General features: G+C 40.4%; 1 protein-coding gene across 1 annotated transcript in view; it reads right to left on the reverse strand.

Moving 5' to 3' along the window:
• Positions 1–2011: 2011 nt before the first annotated feature.
• The window catches only part of FAM81A (family with sequence similarity 81 member A), a 57252-nt gene continuing 40646 nt past the window's right edge, over positions 2012–18617 (reverse strand). Inside the window, exons 5-9 of the mRNA XM_052646493.1 lie at positions 17117–17246; positions 15452–15558; positions 7360–7495; positions 5601–5796; positions 2012–2136 (exon numbers count right to left, since the gene is read on the reverse strand). Of these exons, the coding sequence (XP_052502453.1) occupies positions 2012–2136; positions 5601–5796; positions 7360–7495; positions 15452–15558; positions 17117–17246 (694 nt within the window). The remainder of the gene's footprint in view (positions 2137–5600; positions 5797–7359; positions 7496–15451; positions 15559–17116; positions 17247–18617) is intronic.

Below are 18617 nucleotides of genomic sequence, written 5' to 3' on the forward strand. Positions count from 1 at the left end.
CACATGCGGCTGCCTGCATCCCCTTCCAGAGGTTCTGACTTAGCTGGTCTGGGGGAGCAGCCCAGGCACTGGTAGCTTTTTGAAGTGCCCACCTGATTTCAATCAGCCAGAGGGGCGAATCCCCGCCGAACTCCCGACAGGGGGACAGAAGCATCACCTGGTCACGTCACCCCTTGACCTTAGCCCCGCCAGTTCCCCTCCTCCCAGGTGTGACGTGTGCTGATTCCCCCTCCTCGGGGCTCCCAGAGGAGAGAGATGCTTGAGGAGCCGTGGCTGTCTGTGCTGTGGTCTGTGCTTAAACCAGGAGAACTGTATAAACACGGTTACTCGAGCACAAAGAGAAACTCACTTTCTGACTGCAGAAGAGCATTAACCTTTTTTTTTTTCACTGTTAAGTGGAAGCAGTCTTCCTGAATAGAGATGGGAAGATTTGTGACAAAATAAGGAAATATATGTTGAATGACATATTCTTTGTATGACTTCTCAGGTACAAATTAAAAAGAAATAACTCTGTCAAGCCACTGAGGGTAAACTATTATGTACTTTAGCAGCATAATTTATATGGGTAAACAGTAATAGCCAGTTACAGATTTCATTCATGATTTAGTCTAAAATAGAAAATGCTTTAATTTTCCTGAGTCCTTGGCAGACAAAAAAAAGTTTTTAAAATTTTCAAAGTATTCTTGTTTTCTTTTTCTTGGGTTCCCTCACAGTTTGGAACGGCATGTGTCTCACTGTTAGTTTTTACATATACAGGTGAACAGATACCACTGGTGCCAGTTTCCAATGACTAATCAAATATGGCGATTGAAAAAAAACACCCATCATCTACGAAATTGCTCAAAATGAACCTTTCTTGACATTGTTATAAATGCAGTATCAATTTGATTTTCTGGCCATACAAAAGTATGAATTTCTACTCCATTAATGATACTGAATGATTAACATCATAACAGTGATAAAATTTTTAAAACATTTAAAAAATACATAGGATCCCATTTTTACATCATAATTCTGATGTACTATTGTGCCTTCTATTTTGTCTGCAAAACTTCTATAGGGTACAGTGCACTGATGTGATAAAACCAAGGCACAAGAATACAGTTACAATAATTGTATATAAACCTTTAGCACTCTGTGCCAATTTTGGAAAAATTTAGAGAGGAGATCAAAAAGCTTGAAAAATTTTCACATCCCATATGATTAATGAACAATCAATTATGTAATAAACAAGCTATTACCACCATTCCATTATTGAATATATGGCTCTCACTATATAGGCTGTGGATAATTGAAAAAGGCTTTCAGTATTAAAACCTGGTATAACTAGGTGGCTGATACAGATAATTGTGCCTTGCATTATCTAGATAACTGTCTTAAGTTTCCACTTTAATTTGTAGTCTGCATGGCAGTTATCAATTTTTAAACTATTTTCATTGCATAAGTGGTAGATTCTTTTCCCAAGTGTTAAATCCCCTCCCCCTACAAAAGACAGAAGATTTACAAGAAGAGAATCAATATAAGAAATGCACAGATAACAATAATAAAATCCAAATATGGACTCAAAGGTTGAATTCTAATCCATCAAAACATTCTCTTAATTTAGAGTGAGGAGCAACACAGTCCCAAGATGATTAATTAGTTTCTTAATTTAAAAAAAATCACCATGACATTTTCAAGAGTAAAGTCTTGGCTAGAGAGCATCACGAATCAAAGGGAAACTGTTAAGTCTTTTCATTCATAAAATGAAAGGGATAAAAGCCTTTTAAAATCCAGGGAGGGAGGATATCTGATCGAATTTGAATAACGTGGTAAAAATTGTATGTAATCCTTTTAAAGAAGAGTGTTTTCAAGACTCAAGGTAAACATTTAGACCCATGAAAACACATTCCTTGGCACATGCACACCATGAGCAGAACAATTCTGAATGTAGCGACAGCCTGGCTACAGAGGTATCCAGCTTCTGGCCCCACTGGCAAAACCACCTTTGAGGTCCATGTCCCGAGTCCCTTCACATGGGAGCTTCTGGCTTCTGCATCTGTTGGATTTGCTTCTGTAGCTGGTCCTTGTCCAGCTTCATCTTGGCTTCGAGAACTTGCCTGAGGGATCCTATGCTTTCATAGATGGCGGTAAACCCTTTAAGAAAGGGTAAATTTCACAAGAGTTAATATTTAAAAACAACAACAACAACAGCGCTGTATCAAATCCTACAGCAGACAGTACTCCTTGATTTGGGCAAAAATTATCAATAGATTCTCAAAGTACTGGAATAAAAGTTAAATGGGAAACAGAATAGTTGCATAGCTTCACAGTGTCTCCCTACAGATACAAAGGGAAACATGAAATATTACCATAGAGAAATATGACAGACACCACTTTAACCAAGGGTCAAAGCTATCTTCACCAACACTGGCAGGATCCAACATTATGTACCCCTGATGAGAAAACCCTGGAAAGAAGCCTGGGCTCTGCATGCTAAGACAGACCACCTCAGTGCTGTCTGCACCTAAGTGCTCTCTGACTCAAGAAGCTAAATTCTGTGTCTCCATTAGTAGGATGCTCATGGTCTTCTTTCTTCACATTGATTTTGGAGAAGAGATTTCAGTACTGCCTCATGACATCATTACTGGAAGTAGAGTCCTTCAGTTTCAGTCTGCTAAAAGATCAAGCCCTGAGCCTCTGGAGTGGGAGCACTGACTCTAAGACCCTAGACTATCAGAGAACTCCTAACCTTAGGGAGTACCAAATAGTGAGAACTTCCACAAAGGAAACCACTTGAACACAAGACCTGACATCACCCAGCCACCAGTAGCCCCCTGTGCAGGACGCCTCATCCAAACAACAAACAAGACAAAAATACAAACCCAATCATCAGCATTCAAGATTACCATGTCACTCAGCCCTGCCCATCAGAGGAAATAAAAAACTCAGCACAAATCTCACCCTATGTGAAGCTTACACAAAATTGGACCAAACTTAGGAGAAAGTGAAAGTGAAGTTGCTCAGTCATGTCTGACTCTTTGCGACCCATGGACTGTAGCCCACCAAGCTCCTCCATCCATGGGATTCTCCAGGCAAGAATACTGGAGTGGGTTGCCATTTCCTTCTCCAGGGCATCTTCCCAACCCAGGGATCGAACCCAGTTCTCTCACATTGCAGGCAGACGCTTTAACGTCTGCACCAAACTTAGGAGGGGAGAAACCAAAAGGAAGAAAGAATTCAACCTTGAAACCTAGGAAAGAGACCTCAAACACAATAAGTTTAAAAATAATGAAAATCAGAGAAATACTGCATAATTGAAGGAACAAACTTAAACACAGAAGTCCAAATAAATAAAGAGGAAATAAGCAAACTACCTGAAAAAGAATTCAGAATAATGATAGTAAAGATGATCAAAACCCTTGAAAACAGAATGGAGAAAATGCAAGAATCAATTAACAAAGACCTAGAAGAATGAAAGAATTAGCATACAGAGATAAACAACACAATTACTGAAATTAAAAATACTCTAGAAAGAATCACTAGCAGAATATCTGAAGCAGAAGAATGGATCAGTGAGCTGGAAGATAAAATGGTGGAAATAACTGCTGAGGAGCAGAACAAAGTAAAAAGAATGAAAAGCACTAAGGATAGTCTCAGAAACCTCTGGTAAGATATTAAATGCACCAACATTTGAATTATAGGGGTCCCAGAAGAAGAGAATAAGAAATGGTTTGAGAAAATTTTTGAAGAGATTATAGTTGAAAATTTCCCCAACATGGAAAAGGAAATAGTCAATCAAGTCCAAGAAGCAAGAGTCCCATACAGGAGAAACCCAAGGAGAAACACGCCAAAACATATACTAATCAAACTAACAAAGGTTAAACACAAAGAAAGAATATTAAAAGCAGCAAGGGAAAAGCAACAAGTAACATACAAGGGAAACCCCATGCATTTAACAGCTGACCTTTCAGCAGAAACCTGGCAGGCCAGAAGAGAATGGCAGGATATAATTAAAGTACTGAAAGAAAAAACGCTGGGAAGGACACATCACTTCTGCAGCATGTCTGTCCAAAACACACAACCTGAAGTGAATTAAAAAGAAGCAAGAAGACCCAAACGGTGGGACATTTCAGAAAATACTGCCCTGTGTTCTTTAATGATGACAACATTACTGTGAAACTGATCCAGATTAAGAGAGACTAGATAAGCAACATGGTAACTAAATATGATGCGGTGATTCTGGATGAGAACCTGGACTAGGGATGGCTTGCTGTAAAGGAAACAATGGTGAAATTTGAAAACTGAATATTGAAAAATGTTTCGTCAATAGGACATTGTAGTATACTTGTTTTATGATTTTCCACTAAGAAGTCTATTTTCATAACAAGAAAAAGTAAATGTTTTTAACTTTTAAAAGGCTCATATGCATTTCTTATCACCATCTCATTAACCACTAATGAAATAGTCAAATATCATACTCTACTAGCCCAAAACACCAAGAAAGAAAATTCACTTTTATCTCCACAAAGTTCTAAAAGTCATAAATTTAATGGCACCCTCTCCTTAAATAAAATAATTAACTTGAGGTGGTTAAATAAGTAAGTAAGTATTAGCCGTCTAGTTGTGCCCAACTCTTGAGACCCCATGGTGGTTACAACAAAATTATTCTTGGGATTGGGCTACTTTTCTTCTCATGTAGTCAAAATAGAACAATTCCATGCAGAAAATTCACAGAACCAGAGGAACAGAAAGGAATCAGGAGATAATTTAGTTCCCCTTCCCATACTACCTGACTGTCTTCTCTTTCCTGACCATGGTCAACCAACCTTCACTTAAATACTTTCAGTAAAGAACTCCCAGGCTCACAAAGCACCTGTGTCTTTCTAAGACTTCTAACTGTAGATACTTCTGCTTCATAATATGCATTCAGGTAACTTCTGATTATTGGTCCCAGTTCTGTATTCTAGAGTTCAGAGTATAAATTTAATCCCTCTTGGGACTTGCCTGATGGTGCAGTGGTTAAGACTTTGAACACCCAATGCAGGTGGCCTGGGTTCAATTCCTTGTCAGGGAACCATATGCCACAACTAAAAGATACTGCAAGCTGCCACCAAGACCTAGGTCAGCCAAATAAATAAATATTTAAAATGTAAATCTAATCCCTCCTTTATCTGGCAGCACTTTAGAACTTGAAATCAGCTCTGACACTGTGTTCCTAACAAGTGTGGAAGAATGAGCCCTGTGGGCTTCTGAGCAGAGAACACCATCCACTGCCATGGTGGGATACTGCCAGCAGTATAAAATAAGCCTTCAAAGCCCTCTCAAAGATATATGCTTGTTTCTGAGGCATACTGACCTTGGCTATGATCAGAAAAGAATCTGCAGATAGCACTAAGCTATGTATGCAAGCTAAGTGATTTTAGGTTTGTTCGCCTGTCTCTCGAGGTCTGTCTGTCTTCATGTCCTTGAAGTTGAAGCAATATTTTAGTTCTACTTGGAAAATTACCTAAGGACATTCCATTATCCAGGTCTGTAGGCAGTTGCAGGGGAATACTAATTAGTTGACTTTCAGATCACACAGAAAATGAAGTGCGAGAACTGTTTCCTTATTGGCCTACCTGCGTCAACTTCGGCTTTCATTTCCTTCATGTCTTCGGTCATCCGTAACTCAAGCTTGCTGATCCGCCCATGCACCTTCTCCTCCTCTTGTTTTGTCCTCTGTACCTCCATATTCTTCTTCTGACTCTCTTCTATTTTGTCCAGTCTGGCTGACATCTGGCTGAGCTTTTTCTCCATGTCCCTTTCACTGGCTCCCTGAGATCCATGATAAGAACAGCAGGTGATTACTCCAAAGAGTCTGTATTGCATTCACATCAGTCATAATATCATTTAAGAACAATCTGCAGAGAACAGAATCAAAAAGGTTACTTGATGCTCACCCCAATATCCACTCTCCCCTTTTTCCATAACAGATCTCCCGTGTTCAGCTGGGTATAAGGTCACTCAGAATAAAGATTACCTTTTCTATTGTCTCTTGAGTTTGGTGTAGCCATATGATTAAGTTCTGGGTAATGAGACATAAGTATAAACATATGTGGCAACTTCTAGGAAAAGTTAAAAATACAAAAATAGCTGAGACATAAATAAAAAACCTCTTCTTTCTTTCTTCTGTTCCTGGAATTCAGATGTAATGGCTGGAGCTCTAGCAGCCATATTGAGCTATGTATGCAAGGGTCACTCTCTAGGACTGGTAGAGACTTAAGCCAAAAAGATCATGGGTCACTGAGGACTGATGAGCTACCGTAACAGCCCTGCAATCCCTATACCCAGTCTTCTTTTATGTGAAAGATAAATACGCTTCTATCATATTAAAGTCACTATTATCCTGGAGTGTGTTAGTTATTAAGTCACCTCAGATATAAAAATAGTGATCCAAAGACACAGAAGACTACAAATCAATCAGTAGATCTGATAAAAATATGGAGACATGTAAAGAAATAGTTGAAAAGAACATTTTCTTTCCTTTTATCTCTATCATGCTTAGTTCTTATGAGAATCTGGGTCTGCAGGCAAGCTTTAGAGGCCAGGACTACAAATACCAATCTGTAAGTGGGCTAAAGCATAACAGAACTCTCGTGATGTGCCCAGGGCACAGTCTGCAATTCAACAGCTCGCCATCAAGAGAGAGCAGAGCCAGAGATGCAATCTACACCAGTCACTTGTGCTCCATCAAAGTCCAAGAGAGAGGAAGCAGTGCAAGAAAAGAGAAGGGAGAGGGAGGTCAGGCTAGATAGCCAAATCAAAAAGCATTTGCTTTCCAAGTACTGATACTGAATACTATATATGCAAGGCTTTCTGGGTATGGTTTTTGAGCACTTCTGCAAACCTTAGGCCTACAGGAGAGTGGGGTGAAATGAGAAGGAACACAGAAAAGAAAACTGGATTCTGCTGAGATGTTGCCCTGTGACACCTCATGCTGGGTTTACAGTGTGATGGAGGGGCCTGGAGGGAGAAATCTAGTCAAAGCGGCTTTTACCAGGCCATGAAACTAAAACTAAGATGAAGTATGTAATTGCTATTTTTATTTAGAAATGCAGCTGGACAACTTGGTTCTTTAAGGTCTTGATTTGGGTTTGTCTTAGTTGAAAGTACTGAAATTTTCTATTATTTTTCTTGGTTAACCAAACAAGTAAAAGTGCTGTCTCTTTATAACAAAGAATCAGTATGAACCATGGAGAGAGATTATAAGGCAAGAAACAAGCATTAACAGCTTAATGTAATGCTAAATAAATCAAACATACATTACAAGGTATTATTCAAACGTTGCAGGTCTCACCGAATAACTTAACTACGTTATGGTTGAACATCAACACCTACACTGTTTTCCTTAACAACCAAGGAAAGCTGATCGATTTTCTGCAAAAGTTCTTTTTCTATCCGTTCTTGTTCCTGTTGCAACCAATTCCGCGCAGATAAAATCTGGTTACTGAGTTCCTCGATTGTACCTTTAAATCTAAAATAAGAAAAATTAGCTGTTAGATATAAAGCAACTTTAAAATGACATCAAACAACCTCCGTCTCTATCAAATCTCTTGGAAATATGTAAGCATCAAATTCAGTTCACTCAGAATTACACATTTCCCTTTTTCATAGAATTGCACTTGGCACTAAATTGAGAAGGAAGGAGAAGAGGAGGATGTAACAGAAAAGCACGTGATAGTACTCCCACCCGTGCAGACCTGATAGCGTGAGTACCAAGGCGTCACATACAGAGCCACTCCAAGCGCCTACCTCTGCAGTTTAAAAGGCCCAGGCTACTCCTGGCTCAAAGGACACAGTAGCCTGGCTCTCTTCTAGGCTCCTCCTTGCCCAGGACTCTTACTCCTTCTCCATCTTTTCTCCCAGGACTGGAGCCTGGATCCCTTTCTCTCTTATGTTCTGCCAATTGCTCTTGTCCCATACAGATATTTCTTAGTTTAAATCAAACAGAGAATTTTTTAAAAACTCAAATTTCCATTCCTATAGTCCTCTCCCTTTCCAAATACCTTAAAATAACATCCCACTGCCTCCTCATTTGAATTATTGTTACTATGAAAACAATAAAAGTACACAAGAATATATGTGACTTAACAATAAAAATGATAAAATGTACCCCTCCCCTGTGGTATAAGTCCCCAATTCTCTGCAGTATCTGTTCTCTTCTTCCCTATTAAGAAACCCTCAAATGTGACCTGAGTCCACAACTACCTAGTTAAGACTACACTTATCAGCCCTCCTGGCAGCTATGTGTGGCCATAGGACTAAATCAAGCAATGGAACATGCACTGAAGTGATAAGTACACTTCCTGGTCATATCATCAAAAACAAAGCTTCTCAGTCTTACATGGGCAGGAAGTCAAGCCAGCAGCCCTGCCCCACTATGGAGACCCACCTGACCTGGGGGCCTGAGCACACAGCACAGCAGCTTTTATGAATTCATTTATCCTAACAGTTCTTTGAGGGAGTCTTTAGAGTTTTCTCTATAAGATAATATCTGCAAGCAGGGATAACTTTGCTTCCTTTTTTGTTTTGAGTATCTTTCATTTCTTTTTCTTGCTTAGTTGCTCTGGCCAGGACTTCCAGCACTATACTGAATAGAAGTGCTGAGAATGGGTATCCTTGTCTTACCTCTGATATTAGGGGAAAAGCTTTCAGAATTTTGTCACTGAGTATTATGTTAGTTGTGGGCTTGTCATATGTGCCTTTATTATGTTGAGATACACTCTATTAATATACTCAAATTGTTGGGAGTCTTTATTATGATGTTGAATTTTGTCAAATGCTTTTTCTGCATCTGAGATGATATTGTTTTTATCCTTCATTCTGTTAATGTGATGTATCACACTGATTGACTTGTATATATTCAAACATCCTTGCATCTCAGGGATAAATTCCACTTGATCACGGTGCATGACTCTTTTAAAATGCTGTTGAATTGGTCTGTTAGCATTTGCAACTATGTTTATCAAAAATATTGGTCAGTAAGTTTCTTTTCTTGTAGTGTCTATCTGGTTTTGTTATCAGAATAATGCTCCTCGTATAATGAGTTTGGAAGTGTGTTCTTCAACTTTTTGGAAGAGTTTGAGAATGATTGGCATTAATTCTTCTTTAGTTGTTTGACAGAATTCACTCATGAAGCTATCTGGTCCTAGACTTTTTCTTTGTTGAGAGGTTTTAGATTGTTGATTTAATCTCTTTACTCATCATTGGTCTGTTCAGATTTTCTATTTCTTCATGATTCAGTCTTAGTAGCTTGTTTCAGGAGTCTATTCATTTCTTCTAAGTTATGCAATTTGTTGACATATAATTGTTCATAGCAGTCTCTTATGAGCCTCTGTATTTCTGTGCTGTCTGTAGTAGTAGCTCCTCTTTCATTTATAATTTTATTTATTTGAACCCTCTTTTTGTTTTGGTTAGTCTAGAGAAAGTTTTGTCTGTTTGGCTTGACAATTACTTTTTTAAATTTTCCCCCAATTTTTTTCTGTTGTTTACTCTTCTCTCACTTATTTCTAGTCTATCTTAATCATTTCCTCCTTCCTGCTATCTTGGGCATAATTTGTTCTTCTTTTTCTAAAATTCCTTAAGGTATAAAGTCAGGTTGTTTATTCAAGGTCTTTCTTTTTTCTTAATGTAAGGATTTAACACTGCAGACTTCCTCACAGAACTGCCTCTGTGGCATCCCATAAGTTTTGGTGGGCTTCCCTGGTGGCTCAGATGCCTGCAATGCAGGAGACCTGGACTCAGTCCTGGGGTCGGGCAGATCCCCTGGAGGAGGGAATGGCAACCCACTCCAGTATTCTTGCCTGGAGAATTCCACAGACAGAGAAGCCTGGTGGGCTACAGTCTATATATGCTGTTTCCATTTTCATTTGTTTCAAGATTTTTAAAAATCTTCCTTTTGATCTTCTTTGACCCACTGGTTGTTTAGGAATGTGTTGTTTAATTCCACATATTTGTGAGTTTTTCAAATTTACTCCTGTCATTAACTTTTTGGTTTCATAGCACTTTGGTTTGAAAAGCTACTTGACATGACTTTGATCTAGTTTCTTAAGACTTATTTTGTTGCCTAATATATGATCTCTCCTGGGAATGTTCTGTGTGTACTTCAGAAGAATATGTATTCTGCTGCTGTTGGATGAGATGTTCTATAGCTGTCTGTTAGGTCTCTAGCTGGGCAGGGCTATTGCCTATGCTCTGAAGCACAGGTGGAGGGAGACTGTTGGCTGGGCTCAATGGTCACGTGATTCTCCTGGCTGGACTTCTAGGGTAGGCAGGGCTGCTGGCTGGGTTGCACAGTCAAATGGAGCCACTAACTGAACTCTGCCATTCCCTCTGGTCAGGTGGGGTCACTGTGTTCCCTGGTAGGGTGGTTGGACCCCCATGATAGGGCTTCAGGCTCCACAACTGGGTAGGCTGCTAACTGTGCACCACTGGTAAGGAAGGTCACTGGCCAGAATCCCTGGTCAGGCAGGGCCACCAGCTGTACTGTGAAGTCAAGTGAATCTGGAGGCTGTGCTTGTGGTCGAGTGGGATTGCTATCTTGGCTCCCTAGTCAGGTAGGGTCATGGGGTATGTTCTGCTTTTAGGAAGTGTTGTTTGTTCGGTTCCTTGCTAGGGCAAGGCCAAATGCTCTACTAAGCAATAAAGTGGGGTAATAGGCTAGGTTCCACTTCTAGGTAGAGTTATAAGCTGGACTCCAAGGCACCTGGGTCACTGTTAGGCCCCCTGGTCAGGGAAGTTACATTTTCTTTTCAATGACTATATTTTCTAGAAGCCCAATTTGGTTGTTTGTCAATTCTGACTTTTTATTTTTTGGCCACACCATGTGGCTTGTGGGATTTTAGTTCCCCAACTAGGGATTGAACCCAGGCCCTCAGCAACAAGAGCACAGAGCCCTAAACACTGGTCTACCAGGAAATCCCCCTGACTATTAATTTTTGGTAAGCTCTTATTTCTTTGTCATATTTTCAAAAAGTGTGTGTGTGAATACTCACACATACACATACATACATATATACACACACATCCATTTTATCCAATAATTCCTATATATGCAGTACTTAGGAGTCTGACTCTGCTTATTGTTGTTTCTTCTCACTTTATTATTTATGTGATTATTTTTCCTTGTGTTGGTCTATAATTTCTGATTTACATTTATGTTCCTTAGAACTTAACTTGCCTGTGGGGAGCCTTGAAGACTGCATATTTGTATTTGCTTCTGCCAGGCGTCTTAGGCTACTACTGGAGATCATTCTAAGGTAAAATGTCTATTCTGGTTTCTTCAAAGTGGTTGGGTAATGTGAATTCTAAGGCTAAATCTACATAAAGGTTGTACTGCGGTTTAGAATGTTTTAGGAATATCTTTTACACCTGTACTCAGAATCAAGACTAAGACAGGTAAGTTTCTTTATGAATTCTCTGCAGAGTGTGTTTTTTCCCTAGTTCATCCAACCAGGGTTCTACCTTTGGGTCTCTAATCTGTCTTTCTCCCTGACAAAGGCCCCAGGCTTAGTACCCTTTCCTCTGCGAACAGCCTTTGTGTCTAGACTTCTGGACTTTAAATTGTAGGAAGAAAAATAAAGATGTTCATGTCTGCTGACTAGTAATATCTCCTAAGGAGAAAATTCACAGAAAAAAAATACTAATATGTTTATTTTCTTCCTGTACGATGGAAGGAAGGGGTCAGGAGATCTTCTGCACTTGGCAAGCTTGTAGGCTCTATGAGAAAGAGTGACGTAACTCAGGAATGATATAAATACAGATAATTAGAGGAAAGGAAACATGGTTTCTGTAAGGGAATTCCTGTTAAATCATCAACGACCTTGAAGTGGTATTAAGCATGGAGATAATGAGACAGAAGACCCGGAAGAATGATTAATTTAAAATTTCCAGAGACTTCCCCTGGTGGCTCAGCCGGGTAAAAGCATCTGTCTGCAATGCGGGAGACCCAGGTTCGATCCCTGGGTCAGGAAGATCCCCTGGAGAAGGAAATGGCAACCCACTCCAGTACTCTTGCCTGGAAAATTCCATGGACTGAGGAGCCTGGTGGGGTACAGTCCATGGGGTCACAGAGAGTTGGACACGACTGAGCGACTTCACTTTCCCCTGGCAGTGCAGTGGTCAAGACTCTGCACTTCTACTGCAGTTCCCCTAGTCAGGGAACCAAGGTACCATATGCCGCATGGTGTGGCCATAAAAATAATAATGATAATAGAAAACTGTCACAAATCTCTAACAAAGTCAGCTTCTAAAAAATATAATCGTCAAATACAAACATACATAAATAAACATATATGGTCACTATGGGCTCTGCTTTGGCAGGAAATTTGCCAAGCTTATGAAGATTCGTGACAGGGAAAAGTGTATGGTTCTATGATTGAGCAGAAGAGGAGCAGATGAGTTTCACTGGGGGCAAATCCAGTTTAAAGTGTCACTGAAACACAATGCAAAGTATAACACCATACAATGTCCTAACGAGACAGCTCAGCTTCCCCCAGCACAGATCTCTCTCATCTAAATGCCTACAATGCCCCCAATCCACAACTCGGCTTCAGCCCTTGTGATCCATCTTCCAACTGCAATCAAGACCATTTTAAAAAATAACATACATTGACTATATCACCCTACCTGCTTAAAATCCTTCAATGGCTTCTTATTGCTCTAGAGAAAGAAACAGGAAGTCCTGACTGTGTGAAGTCCTGTACGCTGGCCTGCCTCCTCTCTAGCCTCATTCCCCACCCTCAGGCCCTGACCCAGCCCCTTCTACACTGTCCATATCCTTCACGTCACACTTCTCGCACGACAGGCTCTTCCATCTCCTGGGTCCTCACTGCACTGTTTACTTTGTTTTTCAGTTGCTAGGTGAGACCCAGCTCTTTGCGACCCTATGGACTATAGCATGCCAGGCTCCTCTGTCCCCCACTGACTCCTGGAATTTGCTTAAACTCTGTCCATTGAATTGATGATGCTATCTAACCACCTCCTCCTCTGCCGCCCCCTTCTCCTTTTGCCTTCAATCCTTCCCAGCATCAGGGTCTTTTCCAATGAGTTGGCTCTTCACTTCAGGTGGCCAACGTACTGGCTTCAGCTTCAGCATCAGTCCTTACAATGAATATTCCGGATTGATTTCCTTCAGGATTGATGGGTTTGATCTCCTTGAGTCCACGGGCTAGTGAATGCCATTCATTCTTCAGCTCTCACTGAGAACACCACCTCCTCAGGAAGGCCCCACAACCAGGCAAACAACACATTTATTCCCTTTTGGTCCTGAAGGCCAGAAGTCTAAATTCAGTCTCACTGGACTAAAGTTGGGGTGTGAGTGGAGGTGGTCCCTTCTGACGGATCTGAGGGGAGAATCATTCCCTTGCTTTCTTCAGCTTCTAGGGACTGCCTGTCTTCCGTGGCTTGTGGCCCCCTTCCCCACCTTCAAAGCACATCACACGACAATCTCCACTTTCATTGTCACATGGCCTTCTCTCCTGATTCTGACCCTCCTGCCTCCATCTTACAGGGACTCTAGAGAGTACATCAATAATGATGACACAGATAACATTACTCATCTTAAGACCCTTAATTTAATCACATTTGCAAAGTTCCTATCTGCCATTTAACATGCCATAATTCAGCAGTGGCCACAGGACTGGAAAAGGTCAGTTTTCATTCCAATCCCAAAGAAGGGCAATGGCAAAGAATGTACAAACTACTACACAATTGCACTCATTTCACATGCTAGCAAAATAATGCTCAAAATTCTTCAAGCTAGGCTTCATCAGTACGTGAACTGAGAATTGCCAGATGTTCAAGGTGGATTTAGAAAAGGCAGAGGAACCAGAGATCAAATGCCAACATCCACTGGATCATCGAAAAAGCAAGAGAATTCCAGAAAAACATCTACTTCTGCTTCATTGTAATGCTAAAGCCTTTGACTGTGTGATTCACAACAAACTGTGGAAAATTCTTAAAGAGATGGGAATACCAGACCACCTGACCTGCCTCTTAAGAAATATGTATGCAGGTCAGGAAGCAATAGTTAGAACTGGACATGGAACAACAGACCAGTTCCAAATCGGGAAAGGAGTACATCAAGGCTGTATATTGTAACCCTGTTTATTTAACTTATATGCAGAGTACATCATGAAAAATGCTGGACGGGATGAAGCACAAGCTGGAATCAAAATTGTGGGAGAAATATCAATAACCTCAGATATGCAGATGACACCACACGTATGGCAGAAAGCGAAAAAGAACTGAAGAGCCTCTTGATGAAAGTGAAAGAGGAGAGTGAAAAAGTTGGCTTAAAACTCAACATTTAAAAACCAAAGATCATGGCATCTGATCCATCACTTCATGGAAAATAGATGGGGAAACAAAGGAAACAGTAACAGACTTGATTTTCTTGGGCTCCAAAATCACCATGGATGGTGACTGCAGCCATGAAATTCAAAGACGCTTGCTCCTTGGAAGAAAAGCTATGATAAAACTAGACAGCATATTAAAAAGCAGAGACATTATTTTGCTGACAAAGGTCTGTATAGACAAAGCTATGATTTTTCCAGTAGTCATGTATGGATGTGAGAGTTAGACCATAAAAGAGCTGACTGCAAAGAATTGATGCTTTAAAACTTTGGTGTTGGAGAAGACTCTTGAGAGTCCCTACAACTGCAAGGAGATCAAACCAGCCAATCCTAAAGGAAATCAATCCTGAATATTCACTGGAAGGACTGATGCTAAAACTGAAGTTTCAATACTTTGGCCACCTGATGTGAAGAACTGACTCATTGGAAAAGACCCTGATGCTGCGAAAGATTGAAGGCAGGAGAAGGGGACAACAGAGGATAAGATGGTTGAATGACATCACCGACTCAATGGACATGAGTTTGAGCAAGCTCTGGGAGACGGTGAAGAACAGGGAAGCCTGGCGTGCTGCAGTCCATGGGGTCACAAAGAGCTGAACAGTTGAGTGATGGAACAACAATGCCATAACATATTCACAGGAATTAGAACATGGTAATATTTGCAGGAACCATTAATCAGCCTGCCGCAATCATGTACCTTTCCTTCAAAGCATGTATCACCATTTAGTAATAACGTAGCATGTACTCATTTAAGTGATTATTCCATTAACATTCATCAGCTCCCTAGACTATCAGCTCCACAAGGGTAAGAACAAAGCCTATTCTTCTTCAGATTCTCAGCACCCAGGCCATGTTCATCTAGGCCCAGAAATATTTATTGGATGAATAGATGGATTATTATCCAGTTACTAAAAACAATAATTAGGAAGGTAAAGTGGTAACAGGCTACAAGGAAACTTTCCCTGTGAATTCCCATTATGGTTTTCACTTTGTACAATAAATAAAAACCAAAAGGGGAAAAAACTGTAGTATAAAGAACATCAACCAAAACAGATTTTTCTAAGTTGATTACTCACTTAGTATCCAAAAGCTGAAGCTGGTGGTTACTATCTCTGTGGGACATCTTCAGTTTGGTGCTTTGCTCTGATATTGATAAGTCCACTCTGTTTAAAAGCTGAGAGATCTGGAAAAGAAACTTCACTTGTAAATATCTCATCAAACCTTTTCAGAGGTAATTTCAGAAAACATTAGTGACATGTATTTTCGTCCATGGCATTAAATTCAATCTAATGTAATAAATTCATTTAGGAGTCCACCTAATCTCTCCACTTCCAATTCTTTTACACACACCCATCAAAAATCAAGACCAGAGGAGTTTCCTGGTGGCCTAGTGGTAAAGATTCTGGGCTTTCACTGCTGTGGTCCAGGTTCAATCTTTGGTCTGGAAACTCAGATCCCAACAGGCTGCAGGGCATAGCCAAAAAAAAATCAAGACCAGCAGCACTGCCAAAATATTCATCATGCAGTGAGCTCTCTGTTGAGCAAGCCCAGCTCCTGCCCAGGACCAAGACTTCCCCCTGCTGGCACAAAACAGAAGTCATTTTTACCTTGAAATTTCCACCGTTAGTGTGGCTACTAGTCATAAAGCATGGAATTCTTATCACTTACAAAACCCATTAGGTTTCAGATTTACCTCCAGATGCAGGTTAAGTTTCAGGAAACATAATTATTCAGCTTCCCAGGTGGGGCTAGTGATAAAGAACCCACCTGCCAAGGTTGTTGGCATTGGCATGTAAGAGATGCAGGTTCAATCCCTGAGTCGGAAAGATCCCCTGGAGAAGGGCACAGCAAACCACTCCAACATTCTTGCCTGCAGAATCCCCATTGACAGAGAAGCCTGATGGGCTACAGTCCATGCGGTCACAAAAAGTCAGACATGATTGAGCGAATAACACTTTTTCTTTTTTTTCATTCTAATAAAAGGGGGTACCTAGTCAATTTATTGGATTAGACATATTTGTGTCCTAGCTGCCTCCAATAAGGATCCAAAGCTGTTTCTGTAAAAAAATTAATTATTATAAAACCATGAAGCAGAATTCTCCAGGCAAGAATACTGGAGTGGTCTCTCTTCAAATGAAGAACAGCAAGTAAAACAGACATTGTAGAGAAAGACCTAGAAGACAGGCCCCTTTATGGCAAAGGAAAACTTCTAAGCAGCCAAAAAACAAACTGTGAAATGCCAAGAATTTTGCTTTAAGAAATTAAACTGTGAACTGCAAGGTGGAATACTCTGAAATTTATTAGCTAGCCAACCCTCTAGCTTTGTTCTAATCTTTCCCCTTATACAAACTATGTGATGAGGCAGCCCATAAATCCTATGAATAAACTATTTCCTGAATCCAAAATTGAGATTAGTGGCCTGTAAAAGCCTGTAAAACCACACTTTTATCACTTACCTGTCTAAGAAATGGTTCTGGAGATATAAGTTAGAATTTCTGGAACATATTGTTTGAAGAATGAGGGAAAAGAATACTTAAAATTAGGAGTATACTGACACATCTTGGCATTTGGGTTGCATTCTTACAAAGGGCCACTCCAGTGAAATAGAAGGAGGAAGAAGAAGAGGGATGCTTATGCTGAGTGCCCTGACTAGTTTCTCCTGCAGGAAATAATTAAACCCATGTTATTCTTAGATAAGAACAAATACCCACTTTCAAAAAGCTACCTGAAACAGGTCATACCTGTCCCTCTGCGTCTTTGATTTTTGTTTCCAAGATGAGTTTGGCAGCTTGCTGTTCTTTGTTCAAGTGCTGGAGGCCCTCATAGGTCGTTTTGTGCTCGGCAGAGAGTCTGGCTATGCTGGCGTCACATCTATCCAGATAAACAACAAAGGAAATTCTTATCAAAGTTTTAAAACATGAGCTGAAGCTTCCTTGCATACTATAAAGTGCATGATCCCACTCAGAGAAACTACACTATGAATCATCCCTTTTAACAGAGATTTGGATGAATTCAGAGAGCTGCTCACATTATGGTTTTGAAGTTAAACCACAGGGATGTTGCTCAGTAAGACTAGAGATGTAACCATTAACAAAACAAAGGCTTTACAATGCTCATCAGTACAAAACTGAATATGCAGTGAGAGCCCAGTAACAAAAGGCTTACAGAGTGAGCCAGATGTGGCCTGTCACTCTACAGTGCCCCCTCCACCTCTCAAGTTCAGGGCCTCTGGATTTTGGAGGCAACTTCTACCACATCTGAAAGCACTGTTCCCATTTTACCAAACCACCTATAAGGCTATGTGCTTTCAGTGTGCTCCAGAGCATGGGAAAGTTCTGCAGCCAGTCCCAGGTACTTTGCCCTTGAGCCTTATGACTTGGCAGTTCTAAAGGTATGCAAAGTATCTGTGGTAATCTGGGCTATGAAGCCTCTGTCAAACACAGAATGACCTCCTAGGAATTGAGAGCAAAGTCATGTCCTGTTCCAACACAATCATTCCTGCGTTAAGAAGGACCTGTCAGCTTGCTACTGGGCTCCAGTAGACACGACATGCCTAAGCAGGGGTCACTGGGGGACCAGGCAATCTGGGCAGCCCATTACAAACACCAAGCCACAGATGTGGGCACATGGGCAGGGCACTATCTTGGAGGGGAAGGAATATGTAGACATCAAGCCTAATGGTCCTAAAGGTAGAAGTAAATTACGTGAGCCTGGGCCCCCGTGGCTTCTATTCTTACTACTGCCAGCTTTCCTACAACTCACATGTATGGCCTCGGATCAAGTGAGCTTAAAGTACATACGTGTTAGGTACTCAAAAAGGAAAGACAGATTAACATCCATCACGAGAACTCTTATTTTTTTTTAAGTAGAGATTAAAAAAAAGAACAAGCGGTTAAGAGAAAGAAAATTAGAAATCCTAAAAATAAGCTAAAATTTTCTTAGTAGACCTGACAAACTCTAGACTAAACATGATTGAAGATAAAATCAATGAATTATACGAAAGTAGCAAGGAGCCTGCTCAGAATGTACCAAAGCCAGACAGAGATGCAAAACATGAAGAAATAGTGAAGAAAGAGAGAGGACAAATAAAGAGATGCTAACATAAGTCAAAGGGAGGTTGAAGAATTTTTTTAAAAAAATGGAGAGAATGGCAAAGAAGCAGTATTTCAGGTGTGAGTGCTGTAGATTTTCTAAGACTGAAGAAAGACATGAGTTTTAAAGTATTCAATGAATACCAAGTGG

This window comes from Budorcas taxicolor, chromosome 10 (genome assembly GCF_023091745.1).
Source record: "Budorcas taxicolor isolate Tak-1 chromosome 10, Takin1.1, whole genome shotgun sequence".
In the NCBI taxonomy this organism is placed as follows: domain Eukaryota; kingdom Metazoa; phylum Chordata; class Mammalia; order Artiodactyla; family Bovidae; genus Budorcas; species Budorcas taxicolor.